A 26,652-nucleotide genomic window follows, 5' to 3' on the forward strand; every position below is an offset into this window, starting at 1 on the left:
CTTTCATAGCAGCGATGCAAGTTAAAACTTTATGCTGGGCCTACAAGGCGAGATGTCTCTAGGAAGAATAAAATGAAACCCAACTAGGTATGCTTGTAGTTTGGCTTTGGGTAGCATGTAAGCATGTGTGTATGTTTTAAGTGCAGAAAACATTGGGCCTGTTTTTACAGTGCAAGCTTTCCCCTGCCACCGCCACCTATATTTTAATTCAGGCAACAACAAAAAAGTTTGTGCCGGGTTTGCAACCCTGGTTTCCAGGCTTTGGGGTGAGTGAGTGAGTATGTGTGTGTGTGTGTGAGAGAGAGAGAGAGAGAGAGAGAATATGTGTTGTTTGTAAAGTTCAGAAACCCAAGACCTCACAGAACCGTTCTGATGTTTCTAATTCTTTATGCAAAAACAGTATTCCTGTTACAGCCTGTGATTCCTCAGAGAGTTTGGAGAAATAAGTAAAGATAGAATAAAACAGTATTTAGGGTTTAAATGCCAGTTCTTGAAGCTATGGATTCCAAGACTGTGGTTCTTTGGATATGGTGGAAAAACTTGGCTGCTCCTTGAAAGGTCTTCTATCTCTCTAAAATTTTGGAATATTCTCTATATACATCACTGGGCCATGCCTTCTTTTTACACAGTGTCGTGTCAGGGATCTTCATATGCAATATACAGATCTGGATAAAGGTCCAGATTTATTTGAACCAAATTATAAAGTCTTTTTTTTTTAAATGCAGCTGCTTTTTAGATTGACGTTATTAGAGTGTTTGTTTCCCATGTGGCAGTAAATCCTAACAGTTCTTTATCCAAGACAGATACTGTATAGTCATTGAACTACAAAGTATTCGGGAAGGATGTGCAGGCATTTCTTTCCTCCAGTGTAGCACCAGGGGACAGTGCTTTAGAGTTTTGTTGTTTTATACAGCCAGCTCAAAAACACAAAAAGACTAGTCCTCTTCTCCAAGAAAATGAGCAGAAGAAATTCCACTTCCCGGTAATATAATATTCCTCATTTTGAATCTCATTTCTACAGTGTCTGCTGGTAACGAAAGGTAAGTAAGAATAATGACACTTAGATTTGAGGAGGAATTGAAGGTTCTTGCCTGATCTCTTGGAGGAAGGCATAGTTTATTCTGGGACTGCATTTAGCAACATAGGTTATACAATCAGAGTAGAAATACTGGTAGATGTTTTTAACATGCTATTTTTAACATGCAACCTTCCCTAGAAACATAAATTAACCATACTGAAATTCCAGGAGCAGAAGGTCCTCAGAGTGTGTGCGCACCTCTCTCTCTCTCTCTCTTCCTACCTGCCTCCAATTCTTCCTTATGTCATGTTGTGCCGAGAGATTTCAGGGAAGGACGATCATGACCACAAGACTCTTGTGTATGTCGGTAGACTTCAGTTTTCCATTGCTTGTAGAATTTAAGTTTTTGGACTACTATTCTGAGACTCCCCCAGCCAATATGGTTGGAGGATGCGGTAGGTTTTAGTAGAAAAGGATAAATTTTTCCAAGACTTCCAGGTTGCATGAACATATCCCAGTAGCAACCAAAGACTAGATCATGTGGTCCGACTCCTCCTTTTCCAGCTTGGAGTATGAATTTCATGTTAAGACCTTCCGAGAGTTACTCTTAGTCCTTGCTTTTGTGGGCTAGGCTAATGTGAACACGCAACTGTGGTATGGGAAGAAGACTCAAGCTATGAAAGCGGGAGCCCACGCTTGCATGCCTAGCACTTAAAACTCACACCCAGCAGTCTTATCAGTCTCCTGTTAAAATGCAGGGAGCCCAGGAAAAAGTTAGAAGCACCTGAACATTTTTTTAACTCGCTGTGCACATGTGCAATTTTATTGGATGTTGAAGTATGTGTGCGTATCTCAGATTTGAGGATTAGAAAACTGGCGTGTGCATGAGAGGGGGCTCGGTGTCACAAATTTAGGTGTGCATAGGTATTCTATAGGGAGGGAAAATAGTCATTTTCTTCTCTGATCAGGACATGGGCAGAGTGCATCCTCTTTCTTTTGTTCAGAAGGAACAAGCAGGGAGACCTTTTGCTCTGGAAGCACCCTCCGCTCCCACAAGAGAGAGGGCCACATCTGGCTTTCTCACTTTTAAGGACAAGGACCCTCTGCGATCAGTATCTGCACAGTCATTTCATAAACTTTGTGAGTGGAAGGAACCCCCCCCCCCAGTCTCTTTCACCTTTCAAGAGCGTCCTTGGTTCTCTTGCTCTCCATTTCTGTTTCTATATTTGTACGCCCAGAGGATTCTCTCTCTTTCTCTCCTCTTTTTTTTTCCCTTTTGGCAGGGGTCTGGGGTCTAAAAGTATCCTCTAAACACACATCTGTTTATCCTGTAAACTATGAACTTGTAAATAAGGTTTAGCATTCCTATTGTAACAAATTAATTTTTATGCAATAAATTATATTTCCTAGTCTAATAAAAAGTTTAAAATTAACCATGTGAATTACTTGTTTTCCCCCCTTCAATGCAGCAGGATTGCTCCTTCTAAAGAAAGGGAAGCCTCAAAAAGCTTTGAGAGTGATGCATTGGTTAAAGGAGTCCAGGCTGACTGTGAAGAGAAACCCCATTGAAAACATGTACAGTTTATTTTGTGTCAATGTTCATGCTTGGCCAATTATTGTCCACATTTCATATTCAACGACAATAGATGGGATTTTGGTAGAATATAACATCCCCCCCCCGAAAGTGAGCTCTTCAAGTAGTGCATTTCTCAGAAAAATCCTATGTGTGCACCTTGTACCTGCTGGCACAGGTAACTTTGATGCCAATCCCCCCCCACTTTTTTTGGTCACTGCTACTTGCTTTGTTCCTGTATTAATCTGGGTGATTCAATTCAATCAAGAGTCAGAGATAAATAAAATCAAGTTGTAATATTAGACTTAAATAGCTATTTCAGTGAGGGGAGCATAAACAAATGGAGTTTTTAATGTTTTTCATCATCCAGGCGAATGTTCTCTAAAATAAATGAGTAGTGTTACTTGCATACTAAATAAGATTGGTTCCTTTTGAAATCCCACTTAGTTTTTTTTTTCTCTTTTTCTCCTTTGTACTATGTACTTATTTAAAATATTTTAACCCGCCTTTCTCCTTAAAAAAGACCCAAGGCGGCTTACAACAATTAAAAGACAGGATTTAAGTTAGTAAGAATGAATATATAATACTAAAAGGATCAATGAATAAAATACCCAAAAACATACGCAACACCAAAACACATTCAATGCAACAACCCATTTTAAGAACCACACTCAGCCAGCCAGCCATTCAAGGAAAGCTTGTCTGAAGAGGAAGGTTTCTGCTTGCTTGCAGAAGAATAATAAAGATGGGGCCAATCTAGCCTCCAGTGGGAGGAAGTTCCAAAGTCTGGGAGCAGCAACAAAGAAGGCCCTCTCCAGGGTCTTCACCAATTGCAGCTGTGAAGGTAGGACGGAGAGGAAGGCCCTCTTAACATTCAAGCAGGCACATGAAGGGAGATGGGGTCCTTGAGACAGCTTGGGCTCAAGCCGTTCAGAGCTTTATAGGTTAGAACCCGCACTTTGAATTCTGCCCAGAAACAAATTGACAGCCAGTAGAGCTGCTGCAAAGGTGGAGTTGTGTGGTGGCTTTGTCCCGCCCCAGTTAACAACCTGACTGCGGCATTTTGGACCTGCTGGAGTTTCCAAACACTTCCTAGAGGTAGCCTCATGTAGAGTGCATTGCAGTAATCCAGCTGAGATGTAACTAAGGCATGGGTCACCGTGCCTTGATCAGGCCTCTCTCGGAGTAGGTACAGCTGGCACACTAGTTTTAGCTGTGCAAAGGCACTCTTGCCCACATAAGACACCTGGGCATCCAGAGTCAGAGAGGAATCCTTTTTTTCTCTCATGGATTGTTTCCTCAGTGCAGCTTTTACAATAGAATTCCTATTTTGTTTTCCCAGCAGTAATAAATATTAATCCATTTTTATGGTGTCCTTGTAATAAATGGCAACCATAAAACAAGGAAGATTTGGCGAGTTTGTCATTGTACAAGTACTCCACAAGATGGCAGCATAGCTCTTCTGCCATCTACCAGAACTTTGCACTGAACATAGGAAGTTCATTATGCACAGAGAGAATGAAAGTAGGGGGAATAATTCCCATCATTCATGTTTGATCAAAAGCCACAGTCATACATCTATTAAACATTTATTATATTACACAGCTGTCTAATACTTGACTAACTTTAGGAATGGTCTCACATACCAATGCTGGCCTACAGAGGCTGGAAAGAATTCCGCTCCTCTCCTTTTACAATAATGTTTATATTCCTGAGGCACCAGAGGTGGCCACAGCTAGAGATGTGCTCTTATATGCAATGAATCCCTGTTAAAAGAGCATCACCGATTGCTGGTTAGGGTTGCCTTGAATTCACTCACTGGGAACAGTGACTGGTAGGCCTCGCACCAAATATTTTGCTGACAGAGATAAGCTAGTTCTTTGTTCCATTCAAGAAGCTACCTGGATTGAACAGAGGACGGGGTGGAGTGGGAGTGGGAAGAGCATGCTTTGCCATGCATGAGGGCAGCCACCTTAGCTGGTGCTGGTGCAGCCAAGCAGGCTAAACTGAGGCCCTTTCAAACTGAGGGCTAAGTTGCTTCTTCATCTGTATCACTTCCTGGTCCTTATTTTTCCTTCCCATTGCGAACTACTGTGTAGTATTTGCCTACTAGGACACACTATAGAATACAGTATAACTGAGTAATGGAGTGGGTGAGGAATAGCACCAGCTTTGAACATGTTAAAATATATATAATGAACATATATACAAGCAAGCAATGTTGATTAAAAGTGTGTGTGTGTGTGTGTAAACTTTTAATCAACATTGCTTATTGAACATTGAATATATATATATATTCACACACACACACCCCATCCAACTTAGTGACAAACACTACCCTGGGCAATTAACAATAAAAAGAAAATAACCCCATTTAACCCAACACCACAAAATCAGCATCCATTAACAACACTAACAAAATTGAACCAGAAACCAAAACCTAACTGAAGCCTAAATGATGGTAGGACCAGACCATTATTTAAATAAATCTTGATTCATTGATTCATTGAACAATTGAACCAACTAGCCCATTTTGTTCTTGGGGTGTGTGTGTTTGCTGCCTCCATCCTCACTTCAGGCATTTTTCAGGTATTGTTCCCATACTGGTGCTAAAGAAAGACAAAGCCTTGGACAGGAACCGTTTTGCTCCCTGATGTATCAACACACACACACACACATGAAATGAAATACAAGAGGAAGAGTTTCCAGTGTAAGTGACTACATATGCAGGGAACCTTGACAGCCAAGCATTGTGAGCCAGACAGCAGCGATACCAGAAGGTATGGCGGATTTGTTTGGGTGATGCAGTGGTAAAGGTAAAGGTAAAGGTTCCCCTTGACAATTTTTGTCCAGTCGTGTTCGACTCTAGGGGGCGGTGCTCATCCCCGTTTCCAAGCCATAGAGCCAGCGTTTGTCCGAAGACAATCTTCCGGGGTCACATGGCCAGTGCAACTTAGACACGGAACGCTGTTACCTTCCCACCAAGGTGGTCCCTATTTATCTACTTGCATTTGCATGCTTTCGAACCGCTAGGTTGGCGGGAGCTGGGACAAGCAACGGGTGCTCACTCCATTGCGTGGATTCAATCTTACGACTGCTTGGTCTTCTGACCCTACAGCACAGGCTTCTGCGGTTTAGCCCGCAGCTCCACCACGTCCCTCCGATGCGGTGGTATCTTCACAAAATACTCACACAACCTCTCCTTCAGCGGCAGTGTCCCCTTTGCCTTGAGACTGGTTAAGTTTTAGGGGCTAAGGCTAAAGGGTTTCATCTCCACAAACAGTAGAATTCCATCCGGTAGTAGGTGGGACAGTCCAAACTCTCAAGATATGTACTGGTGCCTTTCTGTTCCACTCGTGTCAAATTCTCATGTCAAGGGTCTAGCAATGGAATGTGAGAAACTGGCACAGAGCTAATTTGATTTTCACCCCTCGGCTGCCGCTCATTTTTAGTAGATAGATCACAGAAACTTTTTTTCCCATACAAAGGAACTCTACAAACACAGCACCCTAGCAAGGATGAGCAGTGTCCAGTAGGTTGTAAATTTTGAAATGCAGGCACATATCACGAGCATTATTCCCACAATCACTTCCTCAAGGAGGGTTAAAAAAATTCAAGCCATTGTGGCGATCCATATCTCTATGTATGTATAAAAGAAAACGATAAAGGCAGCATTACAGAAATGGGAATTCTATCTCCATGGGCAACAGCTTCATCTAGCTGTTTTGCAATTAATTATTCCTGTAGTTAACTATTAAACATTCATAACATGTTTGCTAACTTGAATTCAGCAGTGTTTCTCCTTGACATGCAAGTGAACAGAGCGCAGTTCTCTTTTTTTAACTCAGATGCTGCTCCCTGTTGCCATACCTGGTGGACTGTGAAGGAGCAATTTTTGGAAGGACGCCTGACATGGCATGTCAGCCAGGGAACTAACTAACCTCAAAATACTCCATTATTTTGGAAGCAAGAGTAAGAAGGGTAAAAGGTGTCCCCCCCCAACCCACATCCTTCTATGCTCTTCCTTTTTAAAAGCAGCCCAAGACAAGTGAAATCTATCTGGGAACAACTCTGTTGGAGTCTACATGGATTTATTCAGATGAGGAGCTGAGCAAGAGGACGCTACACAACCGAAAGATTCTCTCTTCGTGTATCTTGTTCCTACATCTCAGGAGAGTGGCTGTGCTAGGTTAAATTGCACAGGTGAAGAATTCATCTCTCTCTCTCTCTCTCTCTCTCTCTCTCTCTCTCTCTCTCTCTCTCTCTCTCTCTCTCTCTATCTATCTATCTATCTATCTATCTATCATCTTTTTACCCTGCCTCTCCTTAAAAAAAAAAGAATCCAAGGCAGCTTACATCATTAAAAGCACAATAAAACCCCAAACAGCAAATTATTCAAATATTAAAGTAGAATTAATAACATTACATTAAAACTGTTAGTGTTACTTTAAAAACAGATTTAGATTCAACAAAATATAAACCATCTTGTTAATTGTCTCCTAGACAGGCACTAGACAGACTGTCTTTGTGAATGCTGCTCCATAAATTAAGCTCGATTAACTCATTAGACCAACTAGCTAAATGATATTTGCATGATGGCACAATATTTGCATATCTTGTTCTTCACGAGGTGAACTTGGTATGCAATTGTGGAATTTGACTTGGCAGCAAACCAATGTCCTTGTGGGGTGGGGAAGAGCAAAATTTCAATATATGCAAAGTCTAAGCTGTTGAGAATGTTCGACATCAAAACTAAGACCACAAATGGCATCTGAAGGTGATAACAAGCTAGTGCAAACTGTGCTGTGGTGTGTATCACACCGTGGTGACTTACCTATAAAAAGTGACAGGTGTCAGTGTTCTGCACCATTGAACTTTGGGACAGCTTTCAAAGTTTACCCCATAGGTAGAACTGGTTTATGTTCAGGGCCTGATCCATGTTTTTTTGTTGCCTAAGGCAGAAGACAGGATGGTGTTCCTCCTCCTCCTTCCCCATATCCATGTGCAAAAGTGTACTGAGCTGGCAGTTACTTTAAAACTGGAAATGGGACACGGCAGAAAGCTAGTTTAGTGGGGATGCAGGAAGCACACGTGCTACTGTTCTCCAGTAGAGCAGAAAAACTCAGGGAGGATAGCTGGGGGATGCTTGCCTCCCAGCATCTGCCACCAGAGGGGGTTGCTTCAGTCTGTCTGATGGAAGCGTTGGCTCATCCAGAATGGGCTTCTGATTGTCATTTTAGTCTTCACTGGGAGAGATTCAAACATTTGCTTTTCAAGACTAAACAACAGCCATGTGACTTCAAGACCACTTCTTGGAGGTTTAGTTTTTTGTATCTCACAATAACCATCTACAGATAATAGAGCTGTGGTGTTTTTTAAGTCAAGCAAGGTTTCGGCAGTCAAACTTTCTACTTTTAAAAAAACAAATATTAGTTATTCAGTCCACGGAACCTGAGTGTAGAACCCAGATGGAAGTACAATAACAATAATGTGCTGCCAAGTCAATTCTGACTTACGGAGAGACCCTTCTCAGGGTTTCCCAGATAGAGAATACACAGAAGTGGTTTACCCTCCCCTTCTTCTGGGGGTGCCCTGGCGATGCGCAGTTTTCCTACGGCCACACAATTGACTCTTCTCTTCAGTGGCACAGAGGGGACTCGAACTCTCAGACTCTGCCTAACTCACTGAGCTATCCAGCCATCTTATACTAACGATTAAGTCCACAAGATTCAGTAGCAATTACCCATCCCCCACAGTGCCACTGAGAGAGTGTGCATCATTGCAATGTTTATGACTAAGACATTTTGCTGTCTGAGGCAAAGTAGCAAACAGCACTCTCAACCAAACAACTAAATCAGAGTTTATTATGTAGCCAAGTTGTTCTGTCACAGGCAGCAGAAAATTCTGTGAAGCATCTCTCCGTCTACTTGGCAATAAAAATCCATTTTTTAAAAATCAAATAACTAACACGTCCTGCCTTTTCCCAGGGGAGCATTTCATTCTTCTCAGAGGTAGGGCCAGTTCTGCATACAATGGAACTGACAAAAATAAAACCGGCAGTTATATTTTTCAAACAAGACATGGTTCGAAAAGAACTGAAATCAGGAGGAAAAAGTTAAGAGACTCCACTAGGTTTTGAGTAGTGACTGGAACTGGCTAAAGGGGAATAGGGGTAGGGAGCACAGGGAAAACTGAAGCAAGTATCCACGGGGGTGGGGGTGGGGTGGGGGGTGGATTCATATTGCAAGAATACAAAAGCCCGGGGAAGCTGTTATGGCCCACCACACAAATCTGTATTCCTGATTGAACACATCCAGCTTTTGGCTTTCTAAGCAGATTTTAATGGGTAATATTTACTTGATGGACCATATTGGCTTCAGCTAAATGCAGGTTTTTCTGTTACCAGCCCTAATTGTATTGTTTACTCTGGTAGGCTGTGACAGTCTCTTGTGCTAATCTGATCTGAGGTAATTTTTTTTCACCCAACAGTGGCGTCTCTGACAAGTGCAACCGCAGAAACTCAGAAATATCTAGCGTGTTCTTCTGAGCCAACAGCTTTTGCAGCCCAGGACAGGCTGAGCAACCTCCTCCTCGGGAGTTTTTAAAGCCCAGTTTGGTCTTGTGGCAGAAAGCCACTGTGGTTGTATGGATCCTTACCATTTTAAACACAACTCCATTTAGTAGCCTGCTTTGGGTTTATCTCCTGGTTGGTTGGTTTTTAAAGTACACCCCAATGGGTTTTCCTTTTAAAAAAATTCAGATGCCCAGAAGACAAAAGCCCCTTATGGATCACCAACAAAAAAAATTGAATCACCTAAACAAGACCAAACGAAACCAGGACAAAGGAGAACAAAGATTTCCAAATGATATTTTACAGAGGGAGAGAGAGAGATGCAAATACACTAAAAAGAAAACACAGAATCCTATTGGTCAGCTATGTTAGCATAAGTGCATGGGCAATTTGTCACTACATAGGAAGTCACCACATGTACCTCAGACATGTCCGCAATAAGGGATACAAGGGACAGCTAGTTAGAAAGTGGCAATTTGCTATTGGGAGTCTACACTGTTGCACTCGTGCCAATCTAACTAAGCTATGTATAGTATTCTGGCCCCTGTAATTTGAATAGAACTACAATGCATAGTAGGGAAAACTGTGACCAGGTGCCCTTTTCCCCTGCTCTGTGTGCTGCCCAGTTGCAAATGGGAGATGCAGAATCTCAGGATCCCTGCTCTCCCTTCCTGTGGCTCTGTTTTTAAGCCAGATGGATACTGGAAGCCCACCTTCAAAGGAGAGCTATACTCTGTGAGGTATGGCAAACAGCCCCCCTCTGCCTAAAATCAAAGACTTTAAAAGTTTTCCAGGATGACAAAATTTTAAAAAGCAGTCCCTGTGCCTTTTCCATTCACAATGGAAAAGGCACAATACAAAATAAAAAGAGAGAGATTGGGAGTGAGGAGGGTTTGTAATAGATCTGCATTACACAATTATGGACACCATCACCAGAATCCTGGTATTTATTCATAGTTTAATTAGGAACTTAAGACTTATCCACTAAAGCTCCCTAGTCTGTAATGCAGGGGCAGATGCTAGTGCTCTCTGGCAGAGAATTCTAAATACCTCATCAAAACTCCACATCCCAGATATTTCATTTAAAGTGCTATCAAACTTTCTATGATCCGCTGGTTGGAGTTGAAACAATCACTTCCTCTCTTTTGCAAAGGCAAAAGAGGAGCCAAATATTGGTGTTCTCTCAGCAGCAGTGCACATAAAATTCCTCCCACTACCTGAGGCAGGAAGTGACATTGCTGACATCCCTTGCTGTGCAGGAGTTTTAGCAACCTTGCATGTTGCCTGGACATGGTGTGCCTGGGAGAAACCTTTCTGGACTGGAGTGACTGTCAATCTATCCAGCACTAACCAATCATTCTTTCCCTGCCTCTGATTTCAAAAAGAACCCCTCCTCTCTGCCGAGAGTTCCTTTCCCTCTCTCTTCAGTCTGTCGAAGTCTGTTGCTGAAAGCAGTCATGCTTGTCAGTTCACTACTGATCTATAGAAAATGAAGCCTTTTATTCTTTCTTCTTTAAAATGTCTGAGTTATTTAGACTTTAAGTGCCTGTTAATGAGAAAAGAAGTTGACTACTCTGGGGAACTTGAAGCTATTCTACTCTATGAATCCCTGCATTTATGCTGCACAGCTAGAGGAATTTAACCAGAAATTCAAAACTCTGCAACATGCTGCTCTTTTGCTGCCACCATCAAGAGATGGGGGAGGACGAGGGTGGCAGCAACAGCAATGCCTTCTCCTATCCACTTCCTCTCCTCTGTAGTGTGGCTGCTTTCCCACCAGCTATGTAAATATATCCCTAGCTTTGGAGGCAGGAAAGCAGCAACAGCAGTCAGAGTAACTGGTCAGTTGTGGCACTACATGCCAGCTTAAACACGGATGACAGTTCTGCTGCCACCCCTAGTGATCTGCTGCCTGAGACAACTGCCTCGCCTGGCTAATGGCTGCACCAGTCCTGCTCAGCAGAACTGACAGAGTGGACCTGTTTCCCTTTTCCCGCTCACATCAGTCTGAGGTCAAGGCTGCTTGCCAAGTGATGGTGGAGGAAGAATTCCATTGTAAAGCACTTGTCAACCAGGTTGGTGGAATAACCATGTTGCCCTGTTGCCTTTTCCCATCCTGAGGGGAAATGAGATGCTAGGAGAAGGTTCTAACTTAGTCTTCTTCCTGAAATACTTGTGTGTTTTTAATGCAGGATTTTTTTAAATATAAGGGGTCATTTCTGTCTGAAATGGTACAGCTGATACAAAGTCACAATTGCTGGTAAAAAAAAACACATCTAAGAGGAATGAGGGTTAAAAATATGACACACACAAGTGAAATTCAACTACTTGAGACCTTCGAGAAAGTGAAGAATGAAAATACATCAATTTGCAATGGGCACACTAGCACAGTGACATTCCCAAGCATTCTGAGAAGTCTTGTTCTTAACAGGAGTGTCTGCATCTATGAGATGTTATAAACCGTGTGATGAAGATTTATGTCACAGCTAGATAAGACAAAAAACATGCCTCAATTGGGAAGTTAATTCTTATGACTTTTATTCTAGAGCAACTGGGCACAAAAAGCCCACAACCTGTTTGTGCACTAATCCCATTTCAAATGTACAAGAGATGTCAAATATGGCAGGCCACAAGAGCAGTCTTCCATTAGCTTCCTACTAGAGCAGAGGTCCCCAAGAGCAGACCTCCCCACCCACCCCCGCTCGCACTCACACACACACAGCCTGTTTGCACCTGCGTGCGAGCAAGCGTGCACCCGCATGAGCGCTGCTCCGCCCTGAGCATGTGCACAAGTGTCCATGCACCCTCAAGAGCGCCGTGCTGCCCTTTGCACATGCGCATACACCACCTTCCCGCCTGTGCGCGAGCACAGGGGGCTGCCCTGCCTTCCCCAGCCAGTCTGTGGTGCTAAAAAGGTTGGGGACCGCTGTACTAGAGCACACAGAATGATAGAGAATACTCATAACCTGTGTGTGTATGTGTGTGTGTGTGTGTTTTGGATGAGCTTGCTCTAACCAGTCTACCAGATGTTTCAGCCAATCTCTTTCCTGCACTTCTCCCATTTATTTCACTTAGAATGAAAATCTGTAACTGAGTTTTTTTGTTTATTATCTGACCAGAATATTTTTGCTTTCTGCATTTGCGTGTTTTCTGTATTTATAATTTATTGTGTTAAAGTCCACAATTTCATGTCATGCAGGAGACTTGATAATATATAGCACCACACAGTGGATATTCTCAAACCTCATTTTAAGTTTTTGTTGCATATCATATTCTTCATCTTTAAAAAGCTGCTCCAGGCCATCTATTCTAACTTTTATTGCATTTGCATGATTCCACTGTTCATTCAATCAAGTGCATGAAATTTTAGGCACTTTTATTTTCCAAATATGCATAATGGATCTTTAACCATATTTCTTCCACTGCTTACCACTTGATTACAAGAAGACAGTTTTCTGATTATTAATTTTAAAACTATATTCGTTACTTTCTCACTGATTTACTTTATTTATATTATTTATATATTGCCCCTTCAGTGGAACACTACTCTGGGCAGTCTACAGATTAAAACTTAGACAAACAATATAATCAATATGATGGGTGACAAATATAGATCACAAATTCACACACAAAAAGAAACTTCACTGATCAACCTTTGCAGACCATTTAAACTGTCAGCCAAGAATACCGTTGTTCATAACTTCTTTACTGGCAATGATGCCGTAATTTAAATCAGCAAGTGCTATTCTAGTTCTGAGGGTACAAATTGAAAAGCAGGCGCAAGGGAGCTGATGATGGCATGCACTTAAATCCATCATGTCATTAGAGGCATGGTAGGGAGTGAAGCAACTGCTTTGTGCCTCATGAGGGAATATCCTTGCACTCCTCTTTGCATCTCTTTGCCCTCTGTCACCTGATCTTTAAGTTTTACTGCAGTTTTCTGCTGTTGGTTTAGTTTGTCAATTATACCAATGTCTCTTGAATCAAGACCTTTGTTCAGCCTGCCATGCTGGACTTTGTCCAAACCTTTCTTGCAGTCAATAAAGCAAGCACACATCTCCACATTCACACCACTGCATCTCTCCCAAAGTACTTGTATGCAGAATTGTGTTCCATGGTTCCAAGTTTTCATCTGGATTTAAATTTCACACCTGATTCCCTTTCTTTGAACTTGTAAATTCTGGCATTTATTTTTTTAAGAGCCCCCTAAGGAAATGATTCATTAAGCTTATCATTTTGGTTAGTGGAATAAAATTAGTGTAATGATTTTACGATACCAGCCCAAAAGACATAATAATGTGTACTAGCTTTCAAGAGAAAAGGATTGTCCCACTATAATGGTTCCTACTATTATTATCACACATCTATCCTTAGTTCAACACAAAGGCCTTAAGCTTGTTTTAATTTACGTGTTGGAGGCGTAACAGTTTTTCCCATTTCCTTTGACTGCCTCTAGCAACAACCAGAATCCTGGTGGTGTTTGTGTCAGGTTTTTATAACCTACCACAGCTAATCTGGGCTAGCTGGCAAGGTATCAGGATACGTCTCGGTCACCCGCCTGGTCACGCACCTGCACAACCAAGATGCTCGCTGGCACCTTGTCAATTATGTACAATTAGCTACAGCACATTAAACAAATCTTATGCAAACACTAATAGGACTCCAGGCACTATCCGCACCCTCAATCTAGAATATAAAAAAGAATAATCCTGCATGGCAAGATATATCTTAATAGCATCAAAGCACTTTAAAAAGTAATGGGTTCAGGGAAGCAGAGTGTAAGGTGCCTGCACTGGAACAGTCAAGCGGTTGTTCTAAATGAGCACATTAATAATTCTGATCTGATACCTGTAAATGCTATGCAGCCATTTACCTTATCCTCCCTATGTCCTTCATCCTAGTCTACGGTGGGAAAAAGGAAGTGGTAGGATTCAAGATCCTCACCGGACATTTTCCTGCCTAAACAGAAAGGGCAATACAGTAGTGCCTCCCTCGCAACTCATAATACCAGCCAGGAGCCAGCAGTCAATTTATTTTGGCGCCTAAGCGCCCAAATCCCACAGTAACACAGTAACGAAGTATTTGCCCAAGGATGCCTCTTCCTGGGAGAGGCCCCAGCGGGGAATCGAACTCCCAACAGACTCCGGCTCCGCAGCGAGATGCCGAAAGCGCTGAGCAAGCCAGCCAACCAAGACGGCTTGACGAAGGCGTAATGATGACAACGACAACAACAACAACAACAGGTGGGACTGAGGATCGGGTCAAAGCCAGAAAGAAGGAAACCCAGCCTTCCCCCTTGGATGATCCCGAAGGAAGCCCCAGCCTTGAGGAGAGGGCCTTTCGGAGATGAAGCGACACCCCACCCGGCGGAGGCGCCACCGCCGCCGCCTGCGAGCCCACGGCTAGCCGGCCCAGCCAGCCAGCCAGCCCGCTGCCCAGGGACAGCCGCCCATTTCCTCCTCGGGCCCCCGGAGAAGCCCGCCCAAAGCGGCTGGCTGACGGGGGCAGCCGCCGGCGCGTCAGGCAGCGCGGCGGGCGGGGCTTGGCCCGAGTGGGCCGGGCTGGGCCGGGCCGGGCGCGGGTGAAAGGCCTTCGCCGCGACCGGGGCCTCCGGAGTGGATGAGAGGAGGCGAGCAAGCCCGAGGACAGTAAGTGGCGTCTCCCGCGCGGGGGGGCTGCCTGCTTCGCTTGGCGCGCCTTCGCCCGCGGGCTTGCCGGGGGCTTCTGCCGACTCCTCTGTGTTTGTTTGTTTGTGTGTGTGTGTGTGTGTGTGTGTGTGTGTGTGTGTCTTTGTTCTTCTCTCTTTTGTGTAGCTCGCAATTTCTCCATTCGTTCCCCCGCTTCCTTCTTGTCTCTCCCCCTCTCCCTTCCCTTCCCTTGCTGTTGCGGCGGCGTCTCAGCCTCGAAAGCCGAGGAAGGAACTCCTTGGCAGGATTTGAGGGACGGGAAGAGACTCAGTGGGCATGTGCAGAGGGCCTGTGTTTTCCCCCTACGGGGCACTTGGGCCTCCTCCCCACACCCTGGCATTGAGGGCAGGGGCTTCCGCGGTCCGCCTCTTGAGACAGCTTTCGACCCCCGTTTTGCGCCTTTGAAGGGCGGCCGCTCCATGCCCTGCCCGCCCGCCCCCAGCAACTTACAGGGAAGGGGTCCTTGCTTGAGGTGGGTAACCCAAGAAACTGGGGGTAATTATTTATTGACCTCTTTCCGGATGGTGCCCATTTGACTCTTTTCTAGTTAACTGGGCGCTTCAGCAGTAAATCTGAGGGAGAACCCTCGACCTCCTTGCCCCCTGCCCCTCCCGGTGTGGGTCTGATCCGGTGACAGCAGCGGGAAGGCAAGAGATGAACGGGTTGAGAAGTCAGTTAAGGACAATACAGTTTCCTAAAAATCGGGAGTCCTCTAAGACAAGTTTCAGGTGCCCCTAAAAATTCCTTTTTTTTTTTTTTAAGGTGAACCTGACTTTGTATTGGAAGGGTGGCTTTCCCACCCATCGCTGAAACAAAAAAGTTTGATTCCTGAACTGGACTCCAGAGTTTATTTGGAAGGAAAGACGCCTGGTTACAGCATCTGGGCAGCATTTCCACCACCACCACCACCACCCGTCCCCTGCTTTTTCTTTCTTTTAATCAAGCTGAACATGGTGAACCATTAACTCTGTGCATTGTCAAGTCTCCTCTGGCCTGGAGCGCACCTCTGTCCAACTGAAAAGCTTGCACATCTGAACCAGCACTTGGTCAAGTGAAAGAGGTTAAATTGGCAATTTGTGTCTCTTTTGGATTGGCGTGAGAGGGACCTCTTCTCTTCTCTCCTCTCTCTCTCTCTCTCTCTCTCTTTTTGCCCCACTAACTTTGGCTGCTGAGCCGGGTGCTAGGCTTTAAAAAATGGGAAGCGTATTGTATGTGCTTACAAACATATCTACGTTGGTTTTCTGTGGCCTCAAATAATGTTATTTCCCCCCCAAAAAAAGTCCTGAGATAGCATTTTGTTATCGCTTGGTCTGTGTGATGTTCCTTGACTATGTACATATGGAGTGTAGCTGTCCCATATACATATACAGGACAAGTCAATAGTATTTTTGGCAAAAGTTAAAGAGAAAAAGAGGCAAAATACTGTAGCACTATAGGGACTACAGTGGACCCTCGACTTACAAACGGCTCGACTTACAGACTGTTCGAGTTACAGACTTCTCTGGCCACAAAATTGAGGTTCGACTTGCAGCCAGAGAATCGACCTGCAGACCAGAAAAAAAACCAAAATGGAACAAAAATGGAACAAAAACGGTCGGTTATGGGATTAATCAGTTTTCAATGCATTGTAAGTCAATGGAGACTCGACCTACAGACTTTTCGACCTGCAGCCACTGTTCCAATACAGATTAATTCCATAAGTAGAGGGTCCACTGTAACAGATTTCTTTCAGTGTGAAATTTTGTGGATCCAAATCCACTTCTTCAGACAGAGGAATGCAAATATATGTTCCCTGTGTTTATTCCATATATTTGCCCTCCTATGTCTGAAGATGTAGAATTTGCTCTACAAGAGCTCAGACTGAAATAAAGCCTATTAGTCTTGAAAGTGCCACAATATTTTGGCTTTCTTTTCCATTTTAGTTTTTCCAGTCTTCCAAGACAGACTCACAACAGCTACTTTCTTGGAAAGTGTGTTGGAAACCACTTTATTCTGCCTTCTCTACAGACCCAAGGAAACTAACAATTTAGCTGCTTCATAAGGAAAACAAAAGAAAACTGAGTGGATATTCTAAAAGCCTCCCTTCCAATTAAGTCATATTACAGAATATATTTTTAAAGTCTCTGTTTAAATAAGAACATTTTGTAATAGGTCCTTTTAAAGATGTACTTCAGCTTTAATGGGCCTCAGTAGGAAATGCTGGATTTTGTCTAAAGATACTCTAGGTAGCTATGTCTGTTCTGGAGGACTGAAGGAAATTTTTATTAATACAGGGATTCTGTTGTGTTTAAAATGAATTTCTTTGGCATGGCTCAGACAGATTCTACAGATTTCAGTGGCAGCACATGGCTACTGTTTCTTAAAAATAAGCATTAATATTATGCATTTGATTAAAGCTCAGACTACAGCCACATTAGCAGCAGGGAGCGAACTAGTGTGGTCCGCTTGGGAGCAGGCAGGCTTGATTAGAACAATCTAATCAAGCCTGACCATTCACAGAGAAATAGTTCCTGCCAATATTGTGAAGGGGCTTAATAAGCAAACCACTTCAGAATATTGGTCAGTTAATCAGTTCCCCTGGTCAGCAGCAAGCAAGGGGAGTGAAAAGGAAAAACATTTTGACTGTATGTAGGCTATTGCTGCATCAGTTATTGAAAAAAATGTTTTTAATTTCTTTGCCTGCAGTGGGTTACTCGGCCAACTGTTTAAGACAAGGCAAAGAAGAGATTTTTCAAAAAAATTATAAGTGATGTAGCACATCAGCAATAGTCTACATACAGTAAACAAAAAAAATTATTCTTTTTCACTTCCTTTGCCAAGCCAGGAGTATTGATTAATTTGTCAGTATCCTGAAAGGGCTTGCTTGTTAAACTACCTCACTATATTGACAAATTGAAAGAGGAAGGCTTGCCTTGGATTGGTTCCAGCAATCACAGGTGCTGGAGTCGATCCAAATCAGAGTGATCCTTTCTGCACCAAAAAAGTAGAAGCCCTTTAGCAGGGGCCAGAAAGGTGTGGGTAGGAGCGCTTTGGGGCGTGGGCTGGTGTGCTCTAGCAAAGACGTGGTCTAATCACCAGCTTTTAGAGCACACTAGTTGCCCTGCAGCTCTCCATGCAGCAGGCTGAAGAGCCGATGTAGTCAGTCTCTCAATAATCCTTAGATCAGCCTTGAGAGGTAAGCCACATACACCCATTATAGAAATGGCAGTGGCTGGATTTAGAGGAAAGCAGTTTGCCCAGTCTGTGCCCTGTGAGTTTGAGCGTGAAGAGAAATTTGAATTCCAGACTTACCTGTAGTGTACTTGGGTACTATATAACACTAACAACAAAGTATTACACCCTAACATGGTTCTTACGGTGGGATTTTCCACTGGCAACTCCAACAATCATTCAATGCGAAAGGCACAGAACTTCTGAAAAGTTAATTTTTAAACAACAATTACAGGTAGTGGCCATGCTGGTTGAAGGATTGTGGAAGTGGTGGTTCAAGGAAGTAGGCTTTTCAAGCTGTAGCAAAAAGTTAATGATAGTGTTAATGGAGAGAGCAGAGACGGGAACAGGGGACACCCCCCCCCCCCATACACATCGGTAACCTGCACTTTATTTCTTTCATTTCTCTTGAAGTGGCTGTTGATTTGGAGGACAAAGACGACGACTGCCATTGCAGTGCTAATGCCTTGTGTAGGAGCATGAACACCACTATCCAAGATGAAGCACCACTGTTTGTGGAGCCAGTGGAAAACAGATTCGCTTTCCCCAAACCCAAAGATCACTTCAATGGGGCCTACATTATCTTCTTCCTTCTGGGGACAAGCTCTCTTTTGCCATTGAACTTCATTATGACAGCAAAGCATTATTGGATGTACAAACTTCAGAACTGCTCAGAACAAATCTCTCCAGCAGCGCAAGGAGAATTAGATGTTCGGGTAAGCATGGCGAGTTCATGTGTTAACTTTGTTGGGTGGTGGTCGGTCACTCTTTCATAGATCTGATTTTTTATTGTCAGTAATGAACACAAGCTACGGTAACTTTAAGGTGCCATGTCGATCCTATGTGTGTTCAGAGAGATTATCAAACTATTCCTAATAGATGCTGTGTATAAAAAGAAACAAAACAAAAGTATTGTTGTACCTTTAAAATTACCAGATTTATTTCAGTATGAGTTTTTGTGGATTGCAGTAATTCCTATGAGTGTGTTCTTCTCCCCACTTTTTTCCTGCCTAATCTGATGTCTGTTTTAATTCCTCCTGCCATCCCAGAAGACTTTATTTTTCTTTTACAAACACGTTTCATACATATGACTCCTTTCACCTAATCTCTGGAATTTTTTAGTTTAGGGGGAAGGTGCCAATGAGATGATATGCCAGATGTTTCCAAAAGTTATGTAGAAAGTGCATAACACATAGAAAATGGATAAAGAAAATTTATTCTCTCACATATTCCATGCTCTGCTTGTGGGCTTGCTAGAGATGTCTGGTTAATCCATGCGAGAAGTGATGTATTGAATTTTTAAAAAAATACATAGAAAAGTGAAATTGAAAGAGGCCTACAAGGCCATCAAGTTTGTCCTGACCAGTGGAATCAATGGGCAAGAGATTTAAGACAGAAGAAAATACTTTGCTATTGTGTGATCCAACAGGGCATGCATAGTCTTGTTCTCATGTTCTGTTCCCCAGCCACATCATCTTTCCTGGGAACCAGATTTCCTCTGAAACTCACAGAAGTTACTAGCTTGGGGAAAACCTTGACAGACAAGCCCCTTGCCAAATTAGCCTTCTGGGGGCTGACAGAGAAGAGAGAGAGAGCTATGGAGAGTTATATTTCCTCGCTGGTTATGAGGAGGTGCCTTCCTTTCCTTCAGCAGCTTCCTTGGTTTCTGTGCTCCAACAGAGGAGGAAGGAATATTAGAGTCTGTCTTCTGTCAGCATTGAATTCCTGGTTCGTTGTGGTTGCTTTTATGCAACAGTGCTTTTTGAATTGTGGTAATCCTGCTGGATGCATAATTTTGCTACTTTTGCGTTCTATCTACAATCCATAGTGTGTGGTGAAAAAAGTTCCGCTGAACACTTTTTGGTGGTTATTATTTCAGGGATGGGAAGTGGGGTCTCAGTGCAAACTTAGGTGAGCTTTCAAGTTTCACTGTTAATCTGAGAGCAGACCTAGACCTCATAGATAGCTTGCAATTAGAGCTGAAAACACAGTGTTGAACATTTTGGCAGTCTTGCAGTCTTTCCGTGCATGTGTGTGTGTATGAAATACGACTTCAAAGGGATCCTATGTTTAAGTCCTGAAGACCAGCCACCAAAGAAAGCAAGCTTATTTGCATATTCCTGGAACTGAGAGAAGCTCTTGCTGTCATGCTCAGGTGGCATTGGGACTGCGGGTGATTATTATTTTTTTAATTGTTAAAGGCTCTTCTCCCCATCAGAAGGTTCCCAAGGGCTTCCCCAGGATGAAAGGGAGCCCTCGGGAGCCCTGGAACCAAACACAAAGTGGATATAAAGCTTGTAATTCCTCTAAATTAAATGCTTGCAGCACCTGACCCAAGTTATGCCAACAGAATTTTGCCCCTTATGTTTTATTGATTTGTAAACTAGGTGCAGGGAGATAACCCGTCCCTTTTTTAAAAAAATATTCCAGTTCAGTCATAAAATTATGAATTTACCTTTTGGCTCTTCAGATCCAATCAGAGTTAAACTCTACTTGGCATGCAGGCCAGCATTTCATTTCACTTCTTTTTCATTTCTTATGACAGTGTTGTGAATCTCTAAGCCTACACTGTCATAGGTTTCAAGAATGCGGATGTGTTGAAGTCCCCTGTGAAAGTGGCAAGGCTAGAATGACTGGCGAAACGTCATACAGTGAGCCAAACGGAACAGCACACATTTCAGCCCATATGTCCCAAGTTTAAATGCTAGTCTGATACAACTACAGGTGTGCAGGTTTCTGTTTCGGGACTACAATTCCATTAGTTCCCGGACAGTTATGTAGTCTAAAAGCACAAACTTGCACATTGGTGCTAATATATCAAATATTTCACTTCAAATACTGATTTTTTTCTCGAGTTCATATAAGATAAGTATGCTAAACTAGTTTGTGCTCTGATTAAGGCATTAGACATTATTCTGATTCAAAATTTTCCGGAAAACCCATGTCATTCTTTGCTTTAGAAGATGCAGGTTAGAAAATCTGTATATCTCCTTGGAAATGCTCCTAAAAATTAAATGCTGTACTTAGAAATTCGTGTATGTACTTTCATCAGTTCAGTGCTAGGGCATTGCTTCAGAAGATAAAGCTGTCTGTGAGACACTTCTATATGGGTGCCTAGAAATGTGAAATCCAAATTCATGTTGGAATAAAGAGACCTTTAAGAAATAAAGATGGTTCTGGATTGGAGAAGTCTAGATAAGAGGCCTTGCTGTGACTGATAACATGAAGTATATGGATTTTAAAATTGCTTTATGTGTACATAATGATCTCCTGTGCCTGGATCTAGGAGCTAACATTGGAGACAGTGGTTTGAAGTTGTTTCCCTTTTCTGCCCGTTCTTAGTTCTTTATTTGCATGAAACTTCGACAGTCAGCTTTTTGATGTCACGTGGAGCCTTGACCTTTTAGCTTTGGCAGAGTAATATGTTTTTCCCAGAATAGAGAGAACCGTTGCTTCAGGTTCAGTGGGCTGCATCTTGACAATGAAGACTGCATGTCCTGTTGTTTGCTTGTAAGCAAATGTTGTGGAGGTTTGCTTTAACTTCAGACTTAGTGTTTTACTATCTGTTTTACTATCAAAGCATCTCCTCTTTTCTTAACATATCTTACTACAAATGGGGATTTTTCAGGGCCCTTAGACTACACATCCCATAATTCCTCATGCTGGGAGTTTTACCTGACACCTTACATATGGCTCACCTGGGAGAAAAGGCCTAATTTGAAAGGCTTTCAAGTTTAGCTATGCCTGGCTGTACTTAAGCTTCCTGTCCCTGTCTAGGTGCTAGCTGGGAGCTTACTTTCTGACCGTTAAGCTGTGTAGGTGGAGCGAGGCCTAACTAAGCCTTAAAGCCTTCCAATTTATGCCTTTTGTCCCAGGTCAGCCACATTTAGCAATCTGTAAGCTGTGTGTAAGTCAAGTAGAACTCACAGAGTGGGGCATTATGGGATTTGTAGTCCAAGAAATCTAAAAATCTCATCCTTAGAGCTCTCTTTTCTCAAAGTGTTAAAGGCACAAAAGGCAACTTCTAATAAACAAAATCAGCTGTATCTTTGAGGTTGCTTCCAGCATAACCTTGGCAGATGAAAAGCATCGCCTTGCTGTCTTGGTGTGTAATACCAATCTTTTTTCCCTCAGTATGCACAGAAAAACTCATGTTGCCGTCATTTTCTGCTGCATTGGGCCCTGCAGGATAGTTTCTTTGGCTGTTTAGAAAAAACAATTTTCGCAGGTGCTATCAAACCCGAACAGAGGCTTTACCAGCCTATCTATCAGATTGCCAAGTACTAGAGGGAGGATTAAAATAAAGTTCAGACAGGGTAGGCTGAGTAATTATGGCTGGCTGTTGGAACACCACATTGAGAAAAGTGTTAATAAATAAATAAATGTTCTTGAAGGGGACCCTAGAGGACACCAAGCAAGCCTGGGGCCTGAAATGGCAGAAGTAGAAAGTCTCTACTCTGTATGCTTTCTGATCAAAATGCCATTTGAAAATATTGGCTATTTATAGTGCTTGTGTGCATGCAGGAGAGTGTGAAAATGAAACGAGAGAAAGTGCAACAGTGCACTATTCCAGGGATTTCATACAGTGAGTGGTGAAATGGGCTACAGACTTAATGCAGAAAGCCTTTGCTTAATACACTGCATGTTACTTGCGTCCGTTGTCAGCTCTGCCATTTTTGATCCTGCTAGTCTCACAGTGGTTTGAAAACACCATGTTATTTTTACTGGAGGTTTTCATGTGGTTTGTTGAATTCTTGCTTATTGTGATGTGCAGCTCCATCGCTGCTAATAAACTGTGGTTCTCTAAAACCCAGCTGATGATGACTGTTGCTCATAGGATTATTACAGATTGGCATTGCATGCCCAGGAAAGGGGAAGATCAAAAGCAGCTGTGGCCAGGAGGCCAATCTCTATGGACCACCGTGTGTCACCCTGCTTGTGGACTTCACTCCATGACTCCAGTCTTTGTGATGGAGCAGGTGAATAAAAATCCAAGAGGAAAATTTGGCTGTAGAACTCTGCAGGTGTCAAATACAGCCGGTGTTTCCAAAGCAAAAGCCTCTTAGCACCTGTTCTGAATTCTGCAAGCTGCTTATAGGACTTTATAGCTCCCACCCACCCACCCAAGTGCTGGCAGGTGTGAACAGGCTGCCAACTGCAGCCTGGAGCCTCTCGACTTGGCATGCAAGACTAGGAAGTTGTCGCTTTGCAATTCACGGGCTCGGCATTCAGATGCGAACCTGCCAGTGGAGAAAGCCTCCGTGGTGTCCTCTGTGCAGTTTTTCTTTTTAATTCTTTGTTTCTTTCCTTCTTTTGGATTCTTAATTTCTTGACAGGAGAGTTAATAACTTCCATGTGTGTGTTTGGAACACATAGTCGGAACTAACTTATTGTCAACCCTAACAGAGCTTTCAAGATAACTGAGATATTTAAGGAATTTTTTTTAAACCAGTGCCACACTCCTAATGAGTTTCCATGGCTGAGTGGGGATTCGCGCTCTGTTCTCCAGGGTCCTAGACCATCTCTCTGTCTACTACACAGCACATTTATAGGTAAATATAAATGCATCTGTCATTATAGACAATTGTCCTCCCCCTCTCCTTGTTTTTGAACACGTGGCCAGGTGCCAATGTTGTTCAGAGTGCTGGTTTCTAAAACAGGATAAAATAAATATGCTTCATTTCCTCCTCCATTGAAAAATCTCATTTTTTCCTAAATGTGACAGAAGGAAAATATGTAACACGTACAGTATCTCCCTACTTTTTATTGGACTATGTCAATATTAGGCTGGGTCAAACTAACCACAAACTAATCACTCAGCCACACTGCCCAAACTTGCCTGTTGTGGGTAAATCCTGGGGGTGGGGGCAGATGTGCAAACAGCTGTGGGAAATCTTTCTGCCTGGTACCCCCTCCCAATACCTTGAGTCACTTTGACTATTCAGTGCTTCAGAGAGTTACCAAAAATCCAGAAGATTGAGTGCTTTTGACCTTTACTCCAACCCTGCATGAATACCAAAATACCCACAGAATGTAAAAGCACCCAGGAAGCGTTTGAGGCAAGACCCTTTTCGGCGGCATCCAGGAGTGCATGTGCACAATGAAAACTAGTGCACCAGCTACGTCTGTTTCTTGAGAGATCTGATCTGGCCACTGTGACACATGCCTTAGTTATATCCCAGCAGGATTACTGTAATGGGCTCTATGTGGGGCTGCCCATAGAAAGTGTCAAGTGTTTTCAATGGATCCAAATTGGCTGCTGATCAATTTCCAGGCACAATCCAAAGTACTGGTTTTAACCTGTAAAACCCTAAATGGCCTGGGTCCAAGCTATCTCAAAGGCTGTATCTCCCAGTATAAGCTGGCCTGGGTGCTTGGATCATCAGGAGAGGCCTTTCCCTTGGTCCCACCACCTTCACAGGTACATCTGATGGAGATACAGGAGAGGGCCTTCTCTGTTGCTGCTCCCAGGCTTTGGAACTCTCTCCCACAGGAGGCCAGCCTGTCCCCATCTTTGCTGTCATTTCGCAAGCAGGCAAAGACCTTTCTCTTCAGGCAAGCCTTCTGTCAGTAACTAGCTACCTGTGCGTGATTGTTAAATGGATTGTTATGCATTATTGCTTTGACTGGATTTTTAATACTACTTGTGTTTTCTGTTTCTCAGAGTGGCATTTCTTTTTTCTTTTTAATATTTGTATACCCATTGTTCTTAGCTTTAAATATTGTCTTTTAATGATATTAACCATCTTGGGTCCTTTTCAAAGAGAAAGGTGGGATAAAAATATTTTAAATAAATGTAAATACATAAATTCTTTGGTGCCAACAACCATCTTTTCCAAAATAAATAAATAAATAAATAATCGAGCTGTTGTAAAATTGTATATTTTATTGAAAATGATGAAAGGAAAAGGGCAAAAAGTTCCAGTTTCAGAAAAATCACAAAAACAGTCAAAAACCTAATGCCCAAATAAGTATTCAAAAAGACAAGAACACTTCCTGAACACTTGCCCCAAGAAAATGAGGCAGCTAGTTATCCTGGGACCAGAGTAGACTTCGGTCTAGATGGGTGGGTATTAATTAATTAATTAATTAATTAATTAATTAATTAATTAAATAAATAAATAAATAAATAAATAAATAAATAAATAAATAAATAAATAAATAAATAAATAAATAGGACCTAGGCTAATACTTACATATTGTCGGAATGTCAGCATAGTTCTGGAGCATACACAGAGTATAATTTGGCCAGCAAGGCAATAAATGAGTATAGTGGTTTCCTTAGAAATACTAGGCCAAAAACTAAGTAACTTCTCACACATTTATATGTATCATTCCATTTTCTAGAAAGGATGCTCCAATCCAGTGTCAAATCACCCTAAAGCTTTCAAGTAACTTCTCACGGGTAACTTCTCTCCTCCTCCCATCTCCTAAGCTGAAACCATTATTTGCTAATTAGCTCTGTGCCAAGTGCTAGCAATAAGGCCAGATAATATGCCATCTCAATTAATAGGCACTTTCTCCCCTCTCTCCTGACCTGCTCATCACAGGCACAGACTAACAGGCTTATGTTTCTAAAGGAAAACTGAAACCATGACTTCTAATTTTTCAGTCTTGACAGACGGTATTGCTGTGAGCTGCAGCCAGCATATTCTTAGGTGAGGGATGATGGGAGGTATAGCCCAACAACATCTAGAGAGGCATTTGTTCCCCACCTTTGGCCTGATACTTTGTTCCTTTTGCAACTGGCTTCATACATTCCAAATAGATTTGAATTGTTCGGATGGCGAAGTGTAGTCTAATAAGTGAAATGTTACTGCTTATATGTGATCTGGAGAGTCAGCATATCTGATTTTGGAATTGAACTAGTGAGATTCCAAGAATGATGTTTGTACTTTGCCCATGTAACATTTAAAGTAACTCTTTCCATTGGGACAATAACATGGTAAAAACCCGCAGCAATAAAATTGCCACTAAAACATAGATTAACAAAACTCTACTAAGAAATGTTATAAAACGCTGTGTCCTCAAAGTACTTCACAAGCATTTTAAGTACTTTACAAGCATTTTACTCCCCTTCACGGATTGTTGCCTTGTCATGGCGAAGGGGCTTGAGAAATTCAGAGAAGCTATGGGCTATGCCATGCAGGGCCACCCAAGAGGGACAGGTCAAAGTGGAGAGTTCTGACTAAACACGATCCACCTGGAGCAGGAACTGGCAAGCCACTCCAGTATCTTTGCCAAGAAAACTCCCATGATCAGAAACAAAAGGCTAAAAGATATGACTCTGGAAGATGTGCCCCTCAGGTCGGAAGGCGTCCAACATGCTACGAGGAAGAGCGGAGGAGAGGTACAGGTAGCTCCAGAGCTAATGAAGTGGATGGGCCAAAGCCGAAAGGATGCTCGGTTGTGGACGTGCCTGGAAGTGAAAGGAAAGTCCGATGCTGCAAAGAAAAAGACTGCATAGGAACCTGGAATGTAAGATCTATGAACCCTTGTAAGCTAGATATGGTCAAACAGGAGAGGGCAAGAATAAAGATTGACATCCTGGGCGTCAGTGAACTAAAATGGATGGGAATGGGCAAATTCAGTT

At 42.7% G+C, this 26,652-nt stretch overlaps 1 protein-coding gene across 1 annotated transcript in view; it reads left to right on the plus strand.

The window, feature by feature from the left end:
* Positions 1-14,677: 14,677 nt before the first annotated feature.
* SLC29A3 (solute carrier family 29 member 3) overlaps positions 14,678-26,652 on the plus strand; it is a 44,553-nt gene continuing 32,578 nt past the window's right edge. The window contains exons 1-2 of the mRNA XM_072995229.2: positions 14,678-14,810; positions 18,474-18,775. Of these exons, the coding sequence (XP_072851330.2) occupies position 14,810; positions 18,474-18,775 (303 nt within the window). The 5' untranslated portion in view covers positions 14,678-14,809. The remainder of the gene's footprint in view (positions 14,811-18,473; positions 18,776-26,652) is intronic.

This window comes from Pogona vitticeps, chromosome 3 (genome assembly GCF_051106095.1).
Source record: "Pogona vitticeps strain Pit_001003342236 chromosome 3, PviZW2.1, whole genome shotgun sequence".
NCBI lineage: Eukaryota > Metazoa > Chordata > Lepidosauria > Squamata > Agamidae > Pogona > Pogona vitticeps.